General features: G+C 51.4%; 2 protein-coding genes and 1 long non-coding RNA gene across 3 annotated transcripts; 2 read left to right on the top strand and 1 right to left on the bottom strand.

Moving 5' to 3' along the window:
* Positions 1–2,664: 2,664 nt before the first annotated feature.
* Positions 2,665–3,755, bottom strand: MRPL36 (mitochondrial ribosomal protein L36). The gene is made up of 2 exons (XM_053596734.1): positions 3,577–3,755; positions 2,665–3,176 (listed from the first exon to the last, which is right to left on the bottom strand). The coding sequence occupies exon 2, from the start codon at positions 3,161–3,163 to the stop codon at positions 2,873–2,875; it is 291 nt and encodes a 96-aa protein (XP_053452709.1). The 5' UTR covers positions 3,164–3,176; positions 3,577–3,755; the 3' UTR covers positions 2,665–2,872.
* Positions 3,756–5,573: 1,818 nt separating this feature from the next.
* Positions 5,574–19,074, top strand: NDUFS6 (NADH:ubiquinone oxidoreductase subunit S6). The gene is made up of 4 exons (XM_053593367.1): positions 5,574–5,732; positions 6,345–6,398; positions 17,752–17,874; positions 18,886–19,074. Exons 1-4 carry the CDS (start codon positions 5,610–5,612, stop codon positions 18,949–18,951), a joined length of 366 nt encoding a protein of 121 aa, XP_053449342.1. The 5' UTR covers positions 5,574–5,609; the 3' UTR covers positions 18,952–19,074.
* Positions 6,405–17,466, top strand: LOC128587340 (uncharacterized). Its single transcript, XR_008380574.1, has 3 exons — positions 6,405–14,267; positions 14,299–14,482; positions 14,515–17,466. It is a non-coding gene; the product is annotated as an uncharacterized LOC128587340 (long non-coding RNA).
* Positions 19,075–20,240: the final 1,166 nt, after the last annotated feature.

The following is a 20,240-nucleotide window of genomic DNA, read 5'->3' as shown; positions in this document are numbered from 1 at the left end:
AAGTGAAACAGTACAACACCACAGCCCTGGTGCTCAAAACAGGGGAAGCTGGGAGCCCGGGTGGAGGCGCCAGCTGACTCAGCCTGTGGTGCTGGCCACTGTTCCCAGCTCTTGCCCTGCCCTCACAGGGCCGATGGGGCAGGGAGCTCCCGGGTTCCTTTTATAAGGCCCTGACCCCACTGCGAAAGGCCAGCCCCCACAGCTGGATCGCCCACTTCCCCAAACCTTCACATTGGGAATTGGGCTTTGACACATGAGTTTTGGGGACACAATCATTTAGCTCTTTGGGTTCTCAAGAGTCCTGTGGAGAGGCACAGTAGGATCAACCCCCTTAAACATGAGGCCTCCACAGATTTGTCTCACCCAAGGCCTGGCACTGAGGCAGGAACATAGTCAACACTCAGACCCAGCAGTCTCTCCGTTCTGTCATGGTCCCCAACACTGCCACTCAGACACCCCTAAGCTCTCATCTTCACCTGCAGAGGTGCTTCTGCAGGACGGCTTTCTACATCCCTGTGGTGACCTTTAACCACGAGTGACGAGAACTTGAAGGTAAATGGCCCAGTGTCCTCTTCCCCTTGTGGGACCACAGGACACATTCCACGGGACCTCCAGGACACACCCACCCTCCCTGATTCCCGCTGGGATTCTGAGGTGGCCTCCCAGATGACCTGCAGTCCAGTCCTGACCACAAGGTGCACCCCTTTGGGATGGCCAGCATGAATCCTGTCTCATGGTGGAAAAACACACTGCCCCACGCACATCTGGCCATGTCTGGCGACCTCTGTGGTTGGTCCCACCTGGAGTGCAGTTCTGCCGGAACCTGGAGGGGCAGCCCAGGAGCACTGATCTGCACCTTGCAGGGCCCAGGACAGTTCCAAATGTCAGCTGTGGTGAGGCCCAACCCCCTTGGCTTGACGTCACAGAGCTCTTCCAGGCTTGCTCTGGGACTGAGGCCTGGTTGGGTGATGGTCAGCCTTAGAACACTAAGATTCCATTCAGCATGGCTAAAACACACTTTGTGCCCCTGCCCCTGCTGCAGCCGTCACAAGGCCCACTGTCCTTCTGAAGGTAGGGCAGGCTCAGAGAACTTGAGGCAATGAAAACAAGACGTTCACTCAAGCCACAGGTGTGCAGCCCACAGCAGGTCCCCTGTGGAGCACCCACACTCACTCCTGTGTACACACCACACATGTATGCCTTGAGGAAAGAGCACTCTCCCCTCTTGCTGAGGCCAGATGCACAGTGGACCTCCCGGGAGGACCTGATTTTTGACATGCATCTTTGTGCAGCGCAACTCCTAATTAAAGAACAGCCGAGCAAGGGCTTCCCTGATGCTGCTGGGCAGAAGGCACCTCACAGTGCCCGGGTCCCTTTCTTTTTAGGCAACAACCCCCACCCTCTCCATATGGGTCAGATGCCTGTGGGCTGTAGAAACCCAGGTCACAAATGTGGAGGCCTGAGCCCTCGCCCTGTGGTAGCCATGGTTGTCTCTGCTATCTGGCCAGGAAGGCTCATTCTCCTGGTTAGGGTTCTTGCAGAAGCCTCCTCATAACGTTAGGAACTCCTTTTCTGAATGGCTGGGTAAGTCCTTCTGGTCAGGAGAAAGAAATGACATGTAAATTATCAGCCCTACATTTAAGCATTTGCTCTGGGCTGGATTGGACCCCTCTGCCCCCCAAATTCAGGAGCTGAAGTCCTACCCTCAGGACCTCAGCAGGGGACTGTATTTGGAGACAACGTCTTTAGTGAAGTGATGAAGGTAAAGTGATGTTATTGGGGTGGGCCCTAATCCAACACAATGGGACCCTTATAGACACTGGGACTCATATGTACACGGAGGAATGGCCTTGTAAGGACTGTCCACATGCCAGGAAAGGGGGAACCAGCCCAGCTGACACCTTCATCTGACTTTTGGCCTTCAAGACTAAATGAACATTTTTTGACTAAACCCCCATCTGAGGTGCTTGGTTGGGGCAGCTCAGACCAAGGGAGCAGCCCCAAGTGGTTCACTGACACAGCGTCCTGAGAGCCACTCCTGGCGACCCAAGGTGTGGGGTTAGCTCAACTCCTGACACTGGTGACCAGGGCAGACTGACCCACCCCATCTCTCCTCCTTGTGGGAGCAGCCTTCAAACTCGTAGGTGTGGCCATCCGCCAGCAAGAGCCTGCTCCCCCAAGCCATCTGTGTTCACCCAAGGGACTTTCTGAACCAGGAAAACAGTGAACTAAGGCTTTTAAATTTCTGATACTGAGTCATAGGAAGCCTTGTAGTGTCCTCCTGGGTCTCCTGGGAAGCTCCCCAGTAGCACAGGCCAGTGATCAGGCCTGCAGGAGGTGCCTCCTAGAGCAAGCAGCAGCAGGGCTATCAGGGGAGTGGATCCTTGGTGCCATCATGGGGGTGGATCCCGCAGCCAGTACCATGTAGATCACAAACCGCTCAGCTGAGCCCTTCCCAAACTCCTCATAAAATTGTAAGCAATATATTGTGGTGATTTAAGCCCCCAACCTTGGGGGAGATTGTCATGCAACACAGGAGACCTAGATGGTCTGTTTCTTCCCAGAGGCCCCAGGATCCTCACACACACTTGAAGAACAACTCCCCTGCCCCTATGCAGTCCCTACCTGCAGGCAGAGCTCAGGCATAGTGAATTAAACCATTCAGAAAGTGTATTTACTTTTGTTGAAAAAGTGTTTTTAACTGGCAAATAAACTAATTATAAAGGTACATCAAAACCAAAGAGAGTAATAAGTAACATTTAGAGTCAAATCTTCCGACTCCTGGCGTCTTCACTCTCATAATCAGATACAACCTTGTTCCCAAAGACAGAACGCGGCGGTAACTTTGCGCATTACTCTGGAGGGGAAGAGGCTACATCTGCCTCTGTTTGTGCCTGGGGTTGGTTTTGCAGTAGATGAACCACCGTCCCCGCCTCTTCACCAGGTAGCAGTCCTTGCAGCGCTTCTTGAGGACGCCTTTGGTCTTGAAGCCCAGCGCAGGCTGTGGGCAGGGGAAAGGGCCGCGCAGGAGCAGAGACCCAGCACCTCGGAGGGGACCGGCCAGGAGCGTGGAGAAGGCGGGAGGGTTCGCGGCGCGGGGGCCGAGGCGGAGCAGGGGGCTCACGACCCTGGCCACCATCCTCTGCACCAACAGCGTTGTCATGTCGCGGCCAGGTCTGCGGGGAGAAGGGCTGTCACACCCGCTCTGCACCTCGCCCACGGGGCCGCCCGTGCTGGGCCACCCACACTTGGGAAGGGGACCAGGGGCGCTGCGAGCTTCAGTCGGCAGGACCCGAGCTCGGAGCGGGGATGGCCTCACTCGGGACCACCGGATGAGAACGTGTCGGACTTGAGCCCACAGCCCACCAAGGATCCATCCCGTCCGGACCTAGGCCCCCGCGCAGCCCAGCTGACCCGGGCCCGCAGGCCCTGCGGGGGTCTCTGGACTCTGCGCCCGGCCCACACTCCTCCGACCGTGGCCTGCAGTTCGGGGGTAACCGGCCCCGCCCTCCGGTCCCGGCAGCCCTACCCTCGCCGCCGCGCGGGCCCCACAACCCTACACCCGGGACCCCTAACCTGGGAGGACGGCGCCCAGATTCGCAGCAACACCGAACACTGCGCCTGCGCACCCGGGCACAGAGGACGCGGCCGCCAGGAAGAAAGATGGCGGCGGGAACTCGCGCGGCAAGCCCTAGCGCGGAGAGCGAGGCGCATGCGTGCTTGCGTTGGTGGCCGCGTCCCCCACACTGACGGCTGCAGGGTCGCCGGGCGAAGTGGGAGAGGGGGAATTGCAAAAGTGGAAACGAAAATGGTTACCCAGAATGAAAAAGAGATTCAACCAATTAGACCTCACACAAACGAACAAAACCATTTTTTAAGAGTACATCTTGGGAGAAATGTATCGTGTTAAAGGGAAAGACCCAAATACTGTGACAAAATGGTTTATTCTGAGTTGAATATGTGCGACCAGGGCAGGAGCCAACCCAAGAATCCTTGAGCAGTTGGTCCCAGGATGGTCTCTTAGTTTGTTTTTTGACATTTCAGAGAGGTAGGAATTGCAAATACCGTCATCAATCAACACATTGATTTGGCTCCCTAAAGGCGGGACATCTTGAAGGGGGATGGGCATACAGGTTACAGGATGGCTTAAAGATTCTTTGATTTGTAATTGGTTAAAGAACTAAAGCTTTATCTAAAGGCTGGAAACATTTTAAGTTAAAGAATCTATTAAAGATAAGACACAAGATAGTAACTCAAGTGAACTATAAGCAAAGTGATTGGTTGCAGGTAATTTACTTTTACCCTGCATAGCTTTAGGTCCTGCTAATCATTTAGTATCTTATTGCCACAACAAGCCCGTTTTCTCGGTCTTACCTCTATTGCAACATTAATACTGGTCAGTTGTTGAGTCTAAACTACAAAAGAAAGGAGATATAAGAAGGTCCCTTCACTTTGTGGTCAGGACTTCAGTTTTAAGGTTTTTCTGGGGTCACCTCGGCCAAGAGCATTCTGTTCAGTTGGCAAGGGATTTGGGATTTTATTTTAGTTATAATAGACTATTGGAAAGATGGGGAAATAGACAATGGTCCCAACTATCTTTTTTCTTTCTCCATTGTAGAAAAGTTCAAACATACAGGAAAACCAGCAAGAATTTTACAGTGAACACCCATATACCACCTATTAGATTCTACGATTAATTGGGTTATACTTGCATTTTCAGGTATCCATCAGGGAATCCATCCCTCTTACTTTTTTTGTACGTGGCAGTGAGCTGCAGACCTGGCTACATCTATCCTTCCTTGCACACTGCTAGCTCAGAGCCCACTTCGGCACCTGCCCAGGTGGACAAATCTGCTCTGATCACTAGGTCTGCTGAGACGTCTTTCCGTTTCTGGGAGTTCTTTACGTGCATGCTCGTTTCTTGTCGACTTCACCCCGCTTCTGTATCACCTTCCCAACTTCCCATCTTGGAGTCATCTGGTTCTCAGGCTCCAGCCACAGCAGAGAAAAGGCCGATGCTGGACCGTCAAGCGTGAAATTGTTCCCAGTTTGGGCTGACCTGCCAGCTGGGATTGTACCAGGCAGCTGTGAACAAAATGAGCCTTTTTAGAAGCTGTATTTGCACGCTGGGTAGAAGCAATTGTAGTTTTACTGGTTGCTCTATTGCATTATTTTGGGGGGAAATACTCGATCACACGGGAATGAACAGATTCCCTGCACTTCAGTTTCTTCTGCAAAGCAATTGACGCCTTCACCCAATAGATCATTTGACATTTAAACGTCTCAGGATTATCGATTACCATAAGAGTATAAACAATGTCTCCTCAGTTTATCTTCTCCCCTGTCTTCCCCCCACGTAAGCATCACAGGGCAGCGGCCACACGCGGAGGATCGCGCACGCAGTAGAAAGAACGCCTGGCGCGACCGACGCCGGCCAGAGCCTGCACATTCCAGGCCGATCACACCGCGCATGCGCACATTCCGCCTAGGCCAGCTCGCCCTCCGCCCAGGGTGAAATAAGTCCCGAGAGCGCGGGCGCCGCCGGAAGCCGCGCGCCTGCGTCTGCGTTAGGCGCTGCGTTGCGCCGGGTCAAGGGTCAGCCGCGCAATATGGCGGCGGCTGTGACCTTCTGCCGGCTACTGGGTCCGGCAGTCCAGAGTCTGCCCAAGGGCGCCAGGTATTTTGGGGTGCGGACCTCGCCAACCGGGGAGAAAGTCACGCACACTGGCCAGGTAACGTCTGCGGGGCTTAGGACGCCCTCCCTACTTGGCACCCGAGCCGCGGAGAGGGGCGACCTGGGGGTCGCGGCCCGCCTGGGCCTCGGTCGCAGTGTCATCCGGCGAGACGCTCCCCCCGAGGATGCCGCCTGTCCGGACGGCGGACGCTGAGCCGGGTGTCCCCAGATCCCCCCCGGCCGTCTTCTCCACCAGTGCTTTGATAGCGTGATGTCGAGTAATAAACTTTAACAACCCAAGGAGTCTTTTGTAGTCTAGGGCAGAAGGTACCTGTATACTAGTATGTGCCGCGGTGTGGCCGTGTGTGAAGAAAGGCGGGGGCGGGGTCGTCCTCCGCCAGGATTTGTCGGCGTTTCCACCCCACCTTCCCGGGCCGCCTCAGCGCTACGCAGACTTCCTGTCTTTCGGTTAATATTATCTTATCACTGCTGGTATCTTGCTGGAAAAGGTCCCCAATAACACACTGTGTCCCTCATATGTTTTGACTAATTATCAATGGGCCAAAAGTTAAGAAAAACACTTTTTTTGTAGTATTTATGATTGATTTTAAGTGACGACTTTTAGAATAAAGCTCTAAAAATAACATCTGGTCTTTTTTCTTCCCCCTAGGTTTATGATGATAACGACTACAGAAAAATTAGATTTGTAGGTCGTCAGAAAGAGGTAAGTAAATGATCTAGTAAAAGTGAGGTAAACTTTAAAAACCTTTATGTAACCACAAGAAATAAAAAATCCATGTATAAGACTTAAATAAACTCTCCCCAGATTTTGAACACCCTAGAACTCTGGAGTTCTACATTTTTTACAAAGGCTAATTGTATCCATTTTTCATTTTTCTCCCTTGAAATACATAATAAATATTTTGCAGTTGTAGTTCTGGTTTATAAATGGGAGTTTTATCTTTCTCAGTTTTGTGCCTTTTATACTCTTGAGACTCTGAAATTAAGGTAAATCATATCAACTTTTAAAAATCACCTTTTTAACCATTTTTTAGGGGGTATTTTTCGTAGTTCTCAGCAGATATACGAGGCTGTGTTTTTACTGGGACTTAACACTGACAAACTGAAAATGGCACATGAATTATTCTTTTCTGAGTGGATTTATCTACACATTGTAAAGGAAGATGAATTGAATCAGACAGTATGTGGGTGTGGCTGCTGGGGAGAGAATATTGAGATTAGAGTCCTTCTGCCTAAATATGCTTGTTCTCTAACTCCCTTTCTAATGCACGTTTGGACCAGCTCCCAAATTCTTATTTCTCCATGTTCCCTGAATTTGTTTTTGTCTCAGGGCCACCTATGGTCATTCTCTGTCCCAATTCTGGCATCCTGTTCTTATTACACCTTTGCTGCCCCCCCCCCCCCCATCTTCCTTACATTGTCCCTTCCAGTGTTCTGTTTTCTCTGCTGACATTGGGGAGCTATAGGACACTCTAGAGAAGCTCACAGGATCACGGTTGTCTCCCTGTAAATTCACATTCTCAAAATCCAGCTGGTTCTCTGCTGTCTGGTCTGATGAGTGGGTAGCAGAGATGTTTGTGTTCTGGCAACTGATGATTTGGTAGCACTGTGTGTCAGGTTGAGAAGGATCCTGGAGCCTGGTTTGGAGTTCTATGATGGGCAGAGGTCCCTGCCATCATCACAGGGGTAGAAGGAGCTTGTGTCTAGTGGGTTTACCCCTCTGGTGGAGTGGAAGCCCTGTGGATTTGCAGCCTGACAGGCTTGAGGTTGATTTGCAACCTCTGAAGTTCAGGATTCTTATTCGTAAGATGGAAGCCAAGGGAGTATTGTTCATAGAATTGTAAATCTCCAGTGAAGATTTGCAACATAGATTGTGTAGTAAGGGTTGGTGTGTGTTAAGTCCTGCTCCTCTCCATTCTCAGAAACACTTTTCTGTTTCTTCTTTGAGTTGTTATTGTTCTTCTCAACATGGTAACTTTTCCATGTGCTGCTCTTTCCAACCCTGTAGCCTTGAGTTCCACCACAAGGGGCTCTTGGCATGGGGGCATCCTTCCTGTGCACAGACCATCTCTAGTTGGTCTAGTACAGGGCAACGTGAGAACACTGTAAAAGTAAAACAAACAGATCAGAGATGCTGAAGCCAGTGAAGATGGAGGCGGAAGAGGGCAGGTGGTGCCCTCTTTTGTAAAGGAAGACGACGCCCCCCTTTTCCTGGTGTCGTCTTTCCCGGGTGCTTCCTGACCTGGCTGTGACCCATAGCACTGGTTCAGCCCCTCCAGTGCCTTTTCCTTATCCAGCTCCAGAGTGCCAGGGAACACATGGTGTTATGTAAAGGCATGAGGTGTGTTTGTAATATGACGAGCAGGCATCCTGCTCAGGTGTTCCTTTTTTCAACAAAAATCTGGTGTTTAGTGTTGTTTTTAATAGTGCTCTTTGGTTAGAAGAGACCTTATATTTTTAGAGCACCTTTAGTTTTACAGCAAAACTGAAGGGAGCAGGCTCTCTGGTAGACCCTCTCACCCTGCTGGTTTCTGCCCACTGACATCTTGCTTTGTCTGCTGCCTTGGCACAGCTGATGAAGCAGTATCAGTACATTGTTATTGGCTCATTCCACAGTCCACACTGAAGTTCACTTTCGGTGTTGTATGGTCTGTGGGTTTGGACAGAGCATACTGACCTGTGTCCAGCAAGACAGGGTTGTGCAGACTAGTTTCCCTACCCTGAGAACCGCTTCACCCATGCCTCCTTCCTCTCCACACTCCTGGCAACCCCTGATATTCCCATCTGTTTAGTTTTGTGTAGTAGTAAGGTAAGAAATAAACCAAATCTGAACTTAATCTGAAGAAGAAACGTAGCAGGAACCTGGGTAGTTGAGCCAGAAAGGCAAAGTATCTGTGCGTGGCTGCTGCTGTGGTCTGCCTCTGTCTGCAGAGTGGTCCCTGGGCCCAGCCTGTGACAGGAAGGCCATGCTGTCCATCCTCTACCCCGCACAAAAGGGGCCAGAAGTCAGTTCTGGAGCAGGTCACTGGGGCCACACGATTGAGCTGGGGGCTGGAACTGACTCGAAAATGACCAGCTAATTCCCTATTGTTCACACAGAAATAGTTTCATTATGTTTTAGTCATACATGTAAAATTAAAATGGAAGGGATGATGTGGTGAGGAGTGGCAGTAATAGTGATGACAACCTAACAATGGCAGTGATGCCCCTGGAGCCGGGCGATGCCCCTGGGAGCAGGGTGAAGCCCCTAAGAGCTGGTTACTTGCTGGCATCAGTTGGCACATCTGGGTGTATCTGACATGGGCTCTGAGCTGCCCTGCCTGGCTGCATGTGGACCCTGCTGCCCACTGTTGAGCTTTCTAAGAGCTGAGGTCTCAGCGGTGCTTGTAGCTCAGTAGGTAGGGCACCAGTCACATACACCGAGGCTGGCGGGTTCAAACCTGGCCTGGGCCAGCTAAAACAACAATGACAACTGCAACAAGAAAAATAGCCTGGCATTGTGGCGGCCTGTAGTCCAGCTACTTGGGAGGCTGAGGCAAGAGAATTGCTTAAGCCCAAGAGTTTGAGGTTGCTGTGAGCTGTGATGGCACAGCACTCTACTAAGGGCGACACAATGAGATTCTGTCTCAAAAAAAAAAAAAAATGAGTGCTGAGGTCTCAGTCTCACAGGTTGTCAGTGCTGACTGTACACAAGGAAGGTGCTGAGAGTGGGCCTTCCTGGGAGGCCACCAGGGAGTGTGAGCCAGACCACAGCAGCCCTCATCACAGAGAGGCAGGCTTCATTTTTAGTTTTTGAAAAGAAACAGAAACATAGAATGACAGGAGGCTAGGATGCGTTGAGCCAGCCTCTGAGCTGCCCCTTCCCCACTTGTGTCAGGATTATGACGCAGCCAGGGCAAGTCCTTGCGTCCAGACATTGGCCGTGTTGATGCACTCCCCCTCCCACACAACCCACGACAGGGCATCCATACAGGTTGGAGATGCGTTCTGGGCATTTTTACAACTTCCTTAGACCCCTCGGCTGGCAGAGGTGAGTCTAGTTGTAACCCTGTGACTGCACCTGCCTGGCCTCTCTCTGTACTTTGGTAGCAAACTTAAACTGCATCTACGAGAGGCCTCATGTGGTGCTGGTGTGCTGACTTGTGTTTGTTGTGTCGTTAATGTAAGTGTTATCCTCCTAAGAAGAATGTGAACAGATTTTGTTAGTGGGAATAATTAACTGGGAGTAATGCTCAGAGACAGAAAAAAAAAATGCCAAAGAGTTTTCAGGGTCTCAGGCCCCCCCAAACAAGAAAGCAGGTGTTAGGGTGTGGAGAAGTGAGAACCCTGGGTGTTGCTGGTGGGAGTAGAAAATGGTGTAGCCGCTGAGAAAGACAGGACGGAGGTCCCTCAAAGTGAAAAACGTGACTACTGCCTGATCCAGCAATTTCACTTTGGGGTATATACCCAAAAGAATTGGAAGAAAAGGAGACGGGTATGTCCATGTTCACAGCGCAGCAGGTGGAGGCAGCCCAGGGTCCTCTGACAGGAGAGTGGGTGAGCGAGATGTGGTCTGTCCACACAGAATGGGTGAACCTGAAGGGAGTTATGCTCTGCAATAAGACGGTCACAAAGGGGCAAATACTGTATGATTCCACTCACACGAGGGGCCAGAGTGGTTAAATTCACAGAGACAGAAAGGCAATGGCTGTGGGGGGAGGGAAGTTAGCATTTCATGGTGATGGATTTTCAGTTGGGATGGTGACCGTCTGGAGGTGGTGGAGGTGGCTGCACAGCAGTGTGACTGCGGGAGGCCATGGATCCATGCCCTTAGCACTAGTTACTGCAGTAAATTTTATATATATGGATTTTAGTATAAGAAAATTGAGGAGGGGAGTGGCTTTGGGCCCCTGTAGAGAATTGACTAGAGGTTCTTTGCAGAGGCCCTGGTGGCCAGGGCTCGCTCTTCCTTGCTTCTCCAAGAAAGTGGTCAGGCAGACAGCACAGGTCTGCCTGCAGCTGCTGCTGAAGCTGATGGAGCATGTGGATTGTCACCTGGCTGAGGAATCACTCCTGGGATCTGTCAGCAGACTTGTGCCATCCTTCCTCCTGGGCTGACCAGTCTTTTGTGTTGTCCTGCTAGCATGTCCCCATCTGACTCTTGTTGGTGCTCACGTGTGTGCACATGCACACACGTGTGGCCGTGGTTGGGACAGCTGAAGGGTTGAGGAGAGTGCTGAGTGCCCATTGGTCAATAGCCACAAGAAGCAACCACCTGGTGGACCGAGATGGAGTTGGGAGGAGGAGGAGCAGCCAGGTCCTGTGTATGCAGTCCTGGTGGCCACCAGAGCTCTAGGCAGGGGCAGCTGGCCTGTGTGGGAGATGTTGCCCAGAGCCCATCAGCGCCCTTCAGTAGCCGGTGGGGTTCTGGGCCTCCTCTGTAGAGAGGAAGGTTAGACGCGGATGCCTGCCTGTCCTCCCTCTGTGGGGCTGGTGGATGCAGGTGGAGTTCTGCCTCAGCGCTGCCTCTGGGCTTGGGTTTGCTGGCGTCTGTCTGATTGTCCTAAAGCAGCAGCCTGGGAGCCTTCAAGAGAATTTATGGACTCAGGAGTTGTAGCCTCCATCGTGGCATCTCTGGAGTGGGTTCCACTGGCTCTGTGCTGGTGTGGGCATGGCAGTCTGGTTTTTGAATGAATCTTGGATTCATGTGAAGCTTAAGTCTCTGCTTCCTCCAGAAAAGCTCAGACTCTGAGAAGTAGTGTTCACGAGAGGGACCAGGGGAATATCCTTGAAACTAAGTTCGTAAACCCCCAGGCTCGGATGCTGGTGGCTGAGTTGATAAGTGGCTCTGGGACTTGCTTTGCAGGGTGGACTATGTCCTGGTGTCTGCACAGCATCCCAAGAGAAGTGCTGCAGGGTGACTGAAGTGACGTTCAGCAGTGAGGGGCGCAGTGCTTTGTGAATTCGTGAGCTTACTTGTCATACCTCATTTATATGGATGTATAGAGAGTAATGTTTTAGCTAGAAACAATTATTGGTATTAATGCTGAAAGTACCTGATGTTCTTATAATTGAACTGAGCCTTTATTTTGAACTTAAAAAGTTCCATTAATGGGGCGACTGTTTTACAGAACATGGGGTACTTAGCTGGGTTGTCATTTACTTTTTGCACTGTGATATATCACAGAATTTTGTGTTTTGTCTTTAAGAGACTTAATCTCAGTTTTACATAAAGGAATGAACTTTCCATGGGAACTGCCAGTCCCAAAAATGTGTGAGCTGTAAATTTGTCACTGACAAATGAATTAAACCAAAATGTGTTTTTGCCCAAACCACTGTCATTTAGGAGGGCAGTTGGAAAGGCGGTTTCTCATTCGTACACTGGGATGTGTGTGAGTCCCTCTCACAGCAGTCAGATGGCCAGGGTGAGGGCCACGCTTGCGCTTAGAGAGTGCTGCGTGTCCTGTGTCACTTGGAGGGTCTGTGTCCTGTGTGCCACTTGGAGAGTCTTTGCGTATCCTGTGTGTCACTTGCAGAGTCCTGGGACTGTGTCGGCTCTTCTGCCCTCACTTCTGGTGAAATCCATCTGTCCTCTCCCTCCCCGGGAGGAAGCAGCAGCACAGGGTGGGGTCGAGCACAGGGCGGGCTGGGTCCTGTGTGATGAGTACTGGGCTAGACATCGGTGATGGCAGCAGGGTCGCCCTCGAGCTGCGCACAGTAAGTGATTGGGGACACCTGTGTCAATCAGTCACCAGTGTCAAGGCGTCAGCTGCCCTTCCCTCGGGGCCAAGTTCTGGCTGCCGTGATTTGGGGCCTGGTGGTTTGTTAGTGCGGCCTTCATGACATGTCTCCTAGGCAGACACTGTATTATTTACACCATAAGGCTTCATTTGTATGGTTAGCTGCCTCGCCAGCAGCAGAGTGACGGACCATCCCTTGCTCCACAGCCGCTGTAAGGTGCTACCACAGGGACAGCTGGGCTGTCAGCTCAGTAAAACAGCTTGGAGACCTGCCACTAGTGGTGGTGTGATGTGGCTTCATTTTTCACTGACCTCCTACTGTATCCTGGAAGTAGATCTTGAGGGAAGGCTTTATAAAATGGTAATCTCTGACAGAGCCACTTAAAAATAAACCTTTCTGAAATGTCTGTGTCTGCAAGGGAGATCCATGAGGGAAAAGCTGTGCCCTCCTGATGCCCTGTGGCTGTGTGGCTGGGGACTGGGCCTCTGGTCTCCAGAAGTGGGAGGTGGTTGTGTGTTTTGCTGCTGTTTTCTGCTCTGGTGAGGTTAAAGGTGCACCCCAGGGAGTTCGTGTTGAGAGCCCAGTGCTGACACAGGCCTTTGCTGCTGAGGCCAGGCATGTGTGCAGAGGGTGGCTGTGAGCCAACAGGTGACTTCAGAAAGGAAGACGTCAGGTGGGGGGATCGTAGGGGTGAGTGCCCATTACCTGGCTGTGGGCACACAGGGTGTGAGATGGGGCCTCCCTTGCACTCGCAGACATGGGTGCTGCCCCCTGCATAATTTTCTAGCTCGGGCATCATAAAATACTTTGTTTGCCAAGCCAGGATATTTAATCACATTTAAAAAAAAATAAACTTGATGAAGTAGAGGGAAGGGCATGACGACTCTCTCTCCCGTGTGTCCACTCAGTCGACACTTGTAACCCAGCTGATCCTCGTGATGGCAGATCTGGCTTCAGCTCTGCCAACACCCTGGCCCCACTGGCCCTGCGTAATCTTGGAGCAGTGTTTTGATACCGTGCCATTGAATCTTGTGAATTTATTGGTGTGTGAGTTGACTCTTGGACAGCATGGGCCTGAACTGTGCAGGTCCACTTGTGGGGAGCTGCTGCAGCCTCTGCCACCCTGAGACAGCGAGTGTCCCCACCCCACCCCTGTGCGGTGCAGAGCGAGGACCTTTGTGATGATCCCTTTGTAGTAAGTCTGTTTTCTCCTCCTTATGATTTTCTCGTAGCATTTTCTTTTCGGTAGCTTACTTTACTGTAAGAATGCAGTGTATAATCAGTGCCTATAACACTGGGTTAATCAACTCCTATGTCATCAGTAAGCCTCCAGGTCAGCCATGGGCTGTTAGTAGTCGCGTTTTGGGGAGTCAGAGTCACAGACAGATTCTCACCTGTGCCAGTGGCAGGGCCTCCAGCCCACACGTTAAAGAGTCATTTGAACCTTCAAAGATACTAATGTGATAGCAGAATCATTATTACACCTGAAAAATCAGTGATACCTTTAAACACCTAGGTGATGTTAAATGTTTTTGATTGTGTGAAATTGTAAAAAATGTTCCAGCTTTACTTGGTGTTCACTTAAGTTCCCTGCGTGCCACTGTCGAGGTTTCTCTTATGTCTGTTAGTCTGTAGGTTCCCAGTGGTTCCTCCACATTCCTTTCCCTGTTTCTTTTTTTCCTCTTTGGAATTTACTTGTTAAAGAATCCAGGTCATGTCCAATCATCGGCAGCTGGTTTGTTGCCTCATCCCTTTGTGTGGTCAGATGTGTCTGTTGTGCCTGCCTAGGTGAGCCGGCGTCGTAGCTGCCTGTTGGGCAGGTGAGCCGGCGTCGTAGCTGCCTGTTGGGCAGGTGAGCGGCGTCGTAGCTGCCTGTTGGGCAGGTGAGCCGGTGTCGTAGCTGCCTGTTGGGCAGGTGAGCGGCGTCACGGCCTGTTGCTAGGTGAGCTGACATCATGGTCACCTGTTGTCAGGTGAGCCGGTGTCACGGCCGCCTGTTGTCAGGCGAGCCGGCATCACGCCGCCTGTTGGGCAGGTGAGCCGGCGTCATGGCCGCCTGTTGTGCAGGTGAGCTGGTGTCACGGACGCCTGTTTTGCAGGTGAGGCGTGTCATGGCCCAGCAGGTCTTGGTGTGCTGAGTCTGCTGTATGGAGACTTGATTCTTCACCTTGTTTACCAGTCTTTAAGGTAATGATGTCTCTTCATTTGTGCTTCTGTAACAGAATGCCCAACACTGGGTAATTGTAAGGAACAGTGATGTATTTCTTGTGTTTCCAAGGTCAAGGGCCTTCCTGCCGTGTCATCCGGCTGCAGAAAGCAGAGGGCAGGAGTGAAGGGGGACGGAACTGACCCTTTACCAGCAGCTCTCCTGAGATGGTGCCCTGCTCACTTCTTGAAGGCCCCATCTCCCAGCACTGAGCTTAGGGGCCTTACTTACCTTTCACACTGCCTTGCCTCTGTCACCCTACAAGTCTATGTGTACCATTTCCTGCCCAGCACGTGGAATCATTTCTTGAGAGAGCTCAGCCCTGTTGGTGTGAAGGGTGGCCGCACGGTGCTCACCGTGGTGGGGTTGGTCACTGCTGTTCGTCCTCTCTGTGGGCAGAGCAGGAAGGGGCTGTGTGAAGATCAGACACTCCATGAGTGTGTGCTGCTCCCGCCAAGCTAGATTCAGGCATTACGAGACCCTCACGGCGCTAGTCCTTCTCGCCTGTCTCCTTGTCCCCACACTGCAAGTCCCGGTTTTTTAAGAAGAGCTCACTTCACTCTGGAAGTGGCCATATTCACAAGGAGTGTCCTTTGAGAGGTGTTGCTGCTGTCTGTTTTAAAGTTACTCACAATAGCTTAGGGCCTTTTGTTTCTTTATTTCGTAAAGTTTTTCAGTTTTATAACTTAGAAAATGTCATCATGCTTTCAAAGTCCAGTTTATAAAACGTCAGGGTCTGACCTTCCCCCTCCTTCACTGCTCCTTCCCACCTCACACTGGTAACTTTCTAAAAGGCTGTCTGGCTCTCTTTAAGTAACCGTGTGAACACCTCCCTCGTCCTCCGTGTTGGTGACTGGGGCTTTCTGTGCTGTACAAACTGTGTCTCTGGGTGGCATGTCCTGCCCTAAGTGCTGTGTCCCTGGGTGGCGTGTCCTGTCCTAAGTGCTTATCCCTGGGCGGCGTTTCCTGTGCTAAATGCAGTGTCCCTGGGTGGAGTGTCCTGCCCTCTGGACAGTGCACGGAGACCCCTTCTGCTTGGAACCACATTGTGCTCCACAGGTGGTTTCTGTCCTGGACTGTTCAGCCTGTTCCTGTTGGGGGACCTTTGTGTTGTGTTGGAGAGACAAGCCTGAGTTTCCAGCAAATGAAAACAAGGAGTCACGTGGTCAAGGTGCTCCACAAAACAGTGTTTGGGCCAGAGAGCCATTCAGCAGACAAAGAAGGACTCTGCGGCCACACTTGCCATGAACGGGTAGTAGTTGTGAGCACCTGCGTGCCAGTGACACAGCAGCGTCCAGGGTGCAGGAGTATTGTGTGCAGATGGTGGAAGTAAGTTCAGGAGGAGACACTTAATTGCAGCATGGACAGGGCCTGAGTGAGGTCATAGAGGGCAGATGGTCTCATCAGTGAGCTGACTCCTGACAGACACCAGGTGTTACAGCCAGGTAAGTTTTCAACTCCTTGGGTTAGAAAAAATAATGAGGTAAATCAAAACATAAAGGATGATAAAAGCAGAGTTAATTACGTAGAAGATATAGGTAGATGAATTAATAAGTCGAAGTCCTGGTTTTGTGAGAAAACAAACCACTGATGGTTGATTATTAAGCCACATGACTGGAAAGGTGGGATGTGCAGATACACATAGTGATCGGGGGGCAGTCACTGTGATGAGGACAGGCCAGGCCTTGACACGTGTTCACATCGCACACTTCTGGGCAAAGAAATTGGAACATTTAGATGAAGTGGACAGTTCACCAAAATTGATCCCAGTAAAGGTAGAAGGCTAACGCAGCCCAGTGTCTACAGGAGAAGGGGGGAGAGTGACCAAGGGGTGACCTCAGGGGACTCAGTGTCCAGGTGGCTTCCCAGGGACACTCCACCAGGCCTGTAGGCTTGAGGTGACCCTGGTGCTCCGTGACCTTTGTCAGAATGTAGAACAAGGAGAACTCTTGAGATTCTTTCTATGATACGGAGGTAACGATGGCACATCTAATAAACACAGAGAAATAATACGGATGTTGATGCAAAAGTCCTGTGTAAAATGTCGGTGAGTACCCCAGTACCACAGTGAGAGTGTATACCGGGAGATACTCCTTACCAGATGAGGTGGGTTGGGGTGGAAAATCATACGATTATCTTCATAAATGCTGAAAAGGTTTGACAAAATTTAATACCCATTTCTAAACGGAAACTCGAGAAAATAGGAATTGATAGACCCTTCCTAGATACTTCTTGACATGGTAACATGTGTTTGGCTACAGTTTTAAAACCTACAATTATACCAAAAAATGACTAAAGACTTTCCCTGCAGTCAGGAGCACGGCATAGATGCCCACGTCTGTAATGCTGCTTACTGAATTATAGGCAGAAGAATTAGGAAAAAGTAGTAAGACTGTATCTTTTTGGAGGTTAAATGATACATATAAAACCCCCTGAGAATCAATGATAAAACTAACTCAAAAGAATTGGTGGAAGGTGTAACGGATGAAGAACTTGGAACACAGGCCACAGACATGATGGCCGTGACCTCTGACCCAGGGGAGGTGGGAGGGTGAATCTGTCACATGGGTGCTACATTTCCCAAGCTTGGTAGCCACGCCCAGGTCACGTGAAGTAATGTTCTTACAAGGTACACGTGGGAGCGAATGAGGGAAAGACCGGTGGGGTGCTGTGCAGAGAGAGGGACACGGCAGGCCAGAGGAGGCTGCTCCAGTCAGAGGACGGTGGGGTGCTGTGCAGCAGAGAGAGGGACACGGCAGGCCAGACGAGGCTGCTCCAGTCAGAGGACGGTGGGGTGCTGTGCAGAGAGAGGGACACGGCAGGCCAGACGAGGCTGCTCCCAGAGGCGAGGACAGGACAGTGGGGAGGGGGTGGGGTTGCTGTGCATACTCTGGGTCTTGTTCCCTTCCTGTAAGCTTGGACTTATATCCAAGTGAAAAGTAAATGTGTATGTGTGTACCTGCTTGAGATTAAACTATCTGTGTATCTGACAGCCTTTGATGATGATATTTAAGGAAAAGTTTACAACTAGGGCTGGGCTGACAGTAGTGGGTCTGGGGGTCTTCTGCAGATACTGTGTGAAGTTAGTAGTTTTCATATTTGTGTCAATTTTCTTTTCTATTTGTTCCAGGTGAATGAAAACTTTGCCATTGATTTGATAGCAGAGCAGCCCGTGAGTGAAGTGGAGAGCCGGGTGATATCGTGTGATGGCGGTGGGGGTGCCCTGGGCCACCCCAAGGTGTACATAAACTTGGTGGGTACTGTCTGGCATGCACATGCACGTGTGGCCTGTCCGTCCTCAGGGCTCACTTGGTTTTTCCCCTCTTCCTCCTGCCCTCTCTGCCCAGTGTGCACACTGTTGGCACAGCCCCTCAGCCCTGCCGGGTTGCGGGAGCTGGGGGAGCGGCCTCTTCAGAGACACCTGTCGTCTGCAAAGCATGGTGTGTGCTCAGCTGGATGGGCTCTGTCGGTCCCTTTCCCTTCTCACTCCTGTAGGCGCATGTGTTCCTCTGAATCCAGCTCATTCAGCTCCTGCTGCCGTAGGGTCCCCCAGACCAGGAGGCTTAAACAGGCATTTATTCTCTCCTTTCCTGGGGGCTGGAGGTTGGAGTTCCAGATGTGGGCAGGGCTGGTTCTCCCAAGGCCTCCCCCGGCATGTGGCCCACACCTCCCTGTGTCCCCACAGGGAGGACAGGCCGTGCTCTGTCCCTGTGTCCTCATCCCTGCGAAGTGAGATTGCATTGAGAAAAATCTCATTTTTCCTCCATCACCTCTTTACAGGTTCTGTCTTCAAATACAGTCACTTTGGGGCTTAGGATGCTAACACGTGACTTGAAGGGGGCACACTTTATCTTATAGTAGTGCCTGTGTAATCCTGCCTGCCTGTCGGTACATGTTACATCCAGGTCATGGAGAAGAGAGTGCAGGGGATGGAGCCAGAGCCCTGAGGTCCAATGTGTGGAGTGTGGGGGCAGCAGCAGGCACTCAGTGGGGCACCTGCTATTCTGGGTGTTTTTACCGGGCCTGTGGCCTGGATGCGAGACCCAGATAGGAGCCTGTGGCTGGGGCTTCTGTCCCACAGGCTGTACGGGTTGGGGTGGAGACAGACATGTCCTTAGCTCAGGGTGACAGTGTGTGTCGGTGGGGGCAGTGTTCTCGTTGACAGGTACTTCAAGTTTTATGCCTACTTTCTCCATGTGAACTGTCCTGTCAGATTTATAGTAGACTGTGGATACATGAGTTCATTCCTTTTGACTTTTTTCAGGACAAAGAAACAAAAACTGGGACGTGTGGGTATTGTGGACTCCAGTTCAAACAGCACCATCACTAGAGTGTGTCGCACTCCACAGGCCTCTGCCTGTGCATGGGGACGGCAGCCTGAAAACAGTTTCCGGACCATCTGTTCTGGACGAGTGTGTCCTGGTGTTGAATAAAGGGTGGTGCTGTGAAGGCTGATGTTGGTACGTTTCTTTATTTTGTAGAATGAGTGTCTGAAGGTGAATATTCCTTTAGACGTGAGACTTGGAGTCGCATCTGTCCCCTGCAGCGTGACGTGTGTGCGTGGGCTGTTCCCTGCATGTTGGCCATGTGGGCTGCCCTAGGGTCTCCTCTCACCTTGGGGCCATGCAGCCGCTGTGACAATCAGGAGGGAGGCAGTCACCTCTCTGCATCTCTCCTGCTTTGCCAGCCCAGCTGTGGCTCAGGAGAGGGGTGTCTGCTGAGTTTGCACTGCCAAGGGCACTCAGCAGGTGCAGTGATGGCCTTGCCTGCTGGCTGTGCAGCCCACACCATCTTCCATGCTGGACGCCAAGAGCCCCGAGCACAGCTGCGTCAGAGTCGTCCATCCTGAGGGGGTCAGTGGATGGGGTGGTGGCCCTGAACACAGCCCTCAGTGAGTGGCAGTGGCACTTACGTAGACAGCTTTCCCGTTGTGGACAGGGCTGTGCTTGATGTGGAATTTGGGGGATTCCTGTGTTTCTTAAAATTATAATAAATGTGTCACGATAATAAAAGTTTACATGGGGAATTAATACTCTTACCTATGTAAAGGGCTGTGAATCTCAGGAGGAATCCAGCATCACCCATGAAGTGAATCATCTCAGTCTTCTTGCTGTTTACAAAACCTTGAACTGTGGTTCTCTTGGCCTTGTTGGTCCCTGTCCTGGGTGCAGGCTCTAATGGATGATGGGGCAGCAGTCAGCTCTCTAAGCCACTTACCCTGATGGTTCTCTGTCGAGGGCACCAGGCACCCTGGCCCTTGGCCCTGCAGAGCATCCATGTCCTCCCCCTGTGTTCTCAAGGCAGAGAGAGGGCAGGTTCTGAGCTGCTCAGCAGTGACGCATGTCATTTCTCCGAGCCCTGTGGACTCAGGAGGCCCCTACAAGTGGTTCTATGGCTCCCTTTGACCTTCTGTGGCCATCCATGGCTGTGCTTGGCTGTGGCTGTGTTGTTTCAGATCTCTGCCTCAGTCTCTACACGGCCTTCACGTGGATTCAGAGCCCACCCTAGTGCAGTGTGACCTTCTCTCAGCTAATCTCACAGAGACTCGATTTCCAAAGGCACATTCTGAGGTTCTTTGTAGATGTGAATTTGGAGGACACCACACACCCCAGTGTAGGA

The sequence above is a fragment of the Nycticebus coucang genome, chromosome 1, assembly GCF_027406575.1.
Source record: "Nycticebus coucang isolate mNycCou1 chromosome 1, mNycCou1.pri, whole genome shotgun sequence".
NCBI classification, from domain to species: domain Eukaryota; kingdom Metazoa; phylum Chordata; class Mammalia; order Primates; family Lorisidae; genus Nycticebus; species Nycticebus coucang.
Note: the sequence above shows the minus strand (reverse complement) of the source record. Positions and strands in the feature narration are given on the sequence as shown.